The 2,767-nt window shown below is 48.7% G+C and overlaps 1 protein-coding gene across 2 annotated transcripts in view; it reads left to right on the top strand.

The window, feature by feature from the left end:
• Positions 1 to 6: 6 nt before the first annotated feature.
• NELFE (negative elongation factor complex member E) overlaps positions 7 to 2,767 on the top strand; it is a 6,620-nt gene continuing 3,859 nt past the window's right edge. For both annotated transcript variants that reach the window (XM_015569892.1, XM_006772837.2), the window contains exons 1-2: positions 7 to 179; positions 2,650 to 2,719. In XM_015569892.1, the coding sequence (XP_015425378.1) occupies positions 105 to 179; positions 2,650 to 2,719 (145 nt within the window). In that variant the 5' untranslated portion in view covers positions 7 to 104. The remainder of the gene's footprint in view (positions 180 to 2,649; positions 2,720 to 2,767) is intronic.

The following is a 2,767-nucleotide window of genomic DNA, read 5'->3' as shown; positions in this document are numbered from 1 at the left end:
CGAGCCTAAGCCGGGGCTGGGAGAGGCGACCCCAGGAGTCAGCAGGCCTGGGCGGTGCCGGTGGAGAAAGATGTCTTGGCCCCGCCCCTGAACCAGGAGCCACCATGTTGGTGATACCCCCCGGACTGAGCGAGGAGGAGGAGGCTCTGCAGAAGAAATTCAACAAACTGAAGAAAAAGGGGGGGGTGGTGGCGGGCCGCCGCGGCGTGGCGCGGAGCGGCCGGTCTGTCCTATCCGCCGGCCCTGCAGCTGCCGCCCTTCCCCGCGGCTTTCATCCTGCAGCTGGTGCTCCCCAGTGTGGCTTTCCGGTCCGATGGTCTCACTGATGCCCCTAACCTATCCGAAATAAAGCCAGCATCTTCCTCCGAGCCTAACCTCGGTCCATTTCTCCATCTTCCAAATACGGACCCACCACAATCCTCTGAGTGTTTGGAGTCACACATTTCAGCTCTGCGGTGGCCGGTTAGAACATCGTCCTGACATGCAAGGTTGCAGGTTCAGCCCCTGTCAGGGCACAGACAAGAATCATCAGTAAGGGGAGCAGCACACCAGTGTTTCTCTCAAATCAATTTTTTTAAATCTCATCTCTGACTTTTCCATTTGCATAGCCAAACAATTGTCTTTTTTAATGTCCTATATAATAAAAGCCTAATATGCTAAGTGTCCAGTCAGCCGTTCAGCCAATCAAAGCATAATATGCTAATGATATGCTAAGGCCACTAAACCACTCACTATGACATGCACTGACCACCAGGAGGCACTCTCGACCGGTCAACCAGTTACTCTGATGTTCACTGACCACCAGGGGGCAGATGCTCTGACCGGTAGGTTAACACGTTGTTTGCGGGTAGCTTTTATCGCGCTAACAGGTGGCGTGAGCCATTTTTGCAGTTGAATAGATTGATTACCGTGATACCTGGAAGTACATACATAATTCACCATTGTATGTGTTAGAGACCCAAATTTTGTCCTTTGGAATAAGAAGCCCTGCAGCCTTCCCCTCAGGGAGGCCTGGGTGGACATGGGACCGTCTTGAAGACGGACACACCTCCCTCCCATGCTGCTGAGGCTCCTATGGCTTTGGCCTCGGCTAGCCCAGAGCCCCACCTGCTACCAACAATGTGATCATCAACCAAGGCAAAGCCTTCATTTCTTTTTTTTTTTTAAATATATATTTTTTAATTTCAGAGAGGAAGGGAGAGAGAAGTGGGGACATCAGTGATGAGAGGGAATCATTGATCTGTTACCTCCTGCACACCCCCTACTGGGGATTGAGCCAGCAACCTGGGCATGTGCCCTGACTGAGAATGGAATCATGACCTCCAGGTTCATAGGTCAGTGCCCAACCACTGAGCCACACCAGCCAGGCTCCTTGATTCTTTCTTGAAAATAATTTCTCCTATTTCTTTTTTCCTGCATATTCCATAAATCATCAGGTCTTTGCTGATGTTCACATAGACTGTTGTAATGGTCTCTAAACACGTTTCTTAGTGTGTGTTTTTAACAGATTTCTTCACTCTTATTAAAATGATCCATTGGGAGCACAAGACTGTCCTTTTTCTCAGAATCCTTAAGTAGTTTCACATTGTGAAATAAAATCTTTTTTAAAAAAATATATTTTATTGATTTTTTACAGAGAGGAAGGGAGAGGAATAGAGAGTTAGAAACATCAATCAGCTGCCTCCTGCACACCCTCTAACGGGGATGTGCCCGCAACCAAGGTACATGCCCTTGACTGGGATCGAACCTTGTGGAATAAAATCTTAGGTTGGTATCCCTTTTTTTGTAAAATAGAACTATTCACTAGTCCCAAAACATGCATTCCCAAAGCCTTCTTATATCTGCATTTTTTCACACTGTTTTCTTTGTGTAAAATGCTCTTTTTCTCCATCTCTATTATACAGATTTTACCCAGGGTCCAGTTTAATAGCCATTAGACATCAGAAAATTTTACTTGCTCTCGAGCAGTTTGCATCTCTAATAAACATTCTTGACAATTTAGTCCAGACATTCTATTTTTCAGATTGTAAGCTTCTTGCACAGGAGGAACTGTGTCTCATACTTTTGCATGTCCCTGCTATAAAGTAATGAAAGGCGTGTTCTTGTTAAGTACGCAGAAGATGGGTGGGTGAAGCCTATGCCAGTGGTCGGCAAACTAGGGCTCACGAGCCACATGCGGCTCTTTGGCCCCTTGAGTGTGGCTCTTCCACAAAATACCACGTGCGGGCGTGGACGTACAGTGTGATTGAAACTTTGTGGCCCGTGCGCAGAAGCCGGTTTTCGGCCTGGGCGAGTCTATTTTGAAGAAGTGCTGTTGCTATTTGGCTCTGTTGACTAATGAGTTTGCCGACCACTGGCCTATGCTTGCTTGCAGCTTATACCGGGAGCTCTGGTCCATGATTGAATTCCTCGTCTTCACCTTCAGAAACTTGATGCTTTGGGAAGTCACTGGATACCGTGGTTTGGGTGGCTTAGGTGTCGCTGGCACGGCAGGTGGTCTCGGGCTGCCTCAGCGAGCCATTCCAGGAGCACCACTTGCGTTGTTTTCTTTGAGAAAGGGAGCCCCCGGAGTGATGTGTCGGGGGCCTTGGGAAAGGACCTGGTCAGGGTGGCCCTCTCCAACTCCTCTCTTCTCATTCTTATTCCCAGAAAAAGGCATTGCTGGCTCTGAAGAAGCAAAGTAGCAGCAGCATAGCCAGCCAAGGCGGCGTGAAACGCTGTGAGTGACGGGAGCACGGGGCTGGCTTTTCTCCCTCCTGGCCGCCAG

This window comes from Myotis davidii, unplaced genomic scaffold (genome assembly GCF_000327345.1).
Source record: "Myotis davidii unplaced genomic scaffold, ASM32734v1 scaffold1006, whole genome shotgun sequence".
NCBI lineage: Eukaryota > Metazoa > Chordata > Mammalia > Chiroptera > Vespertilionidae > Myotis > Myotis davidii.
The sequence above is the reverse complement of the archived record's forward strand: the minus strand, read 5'-3'. Positions and strand labels throughout refer to the sequence as shown.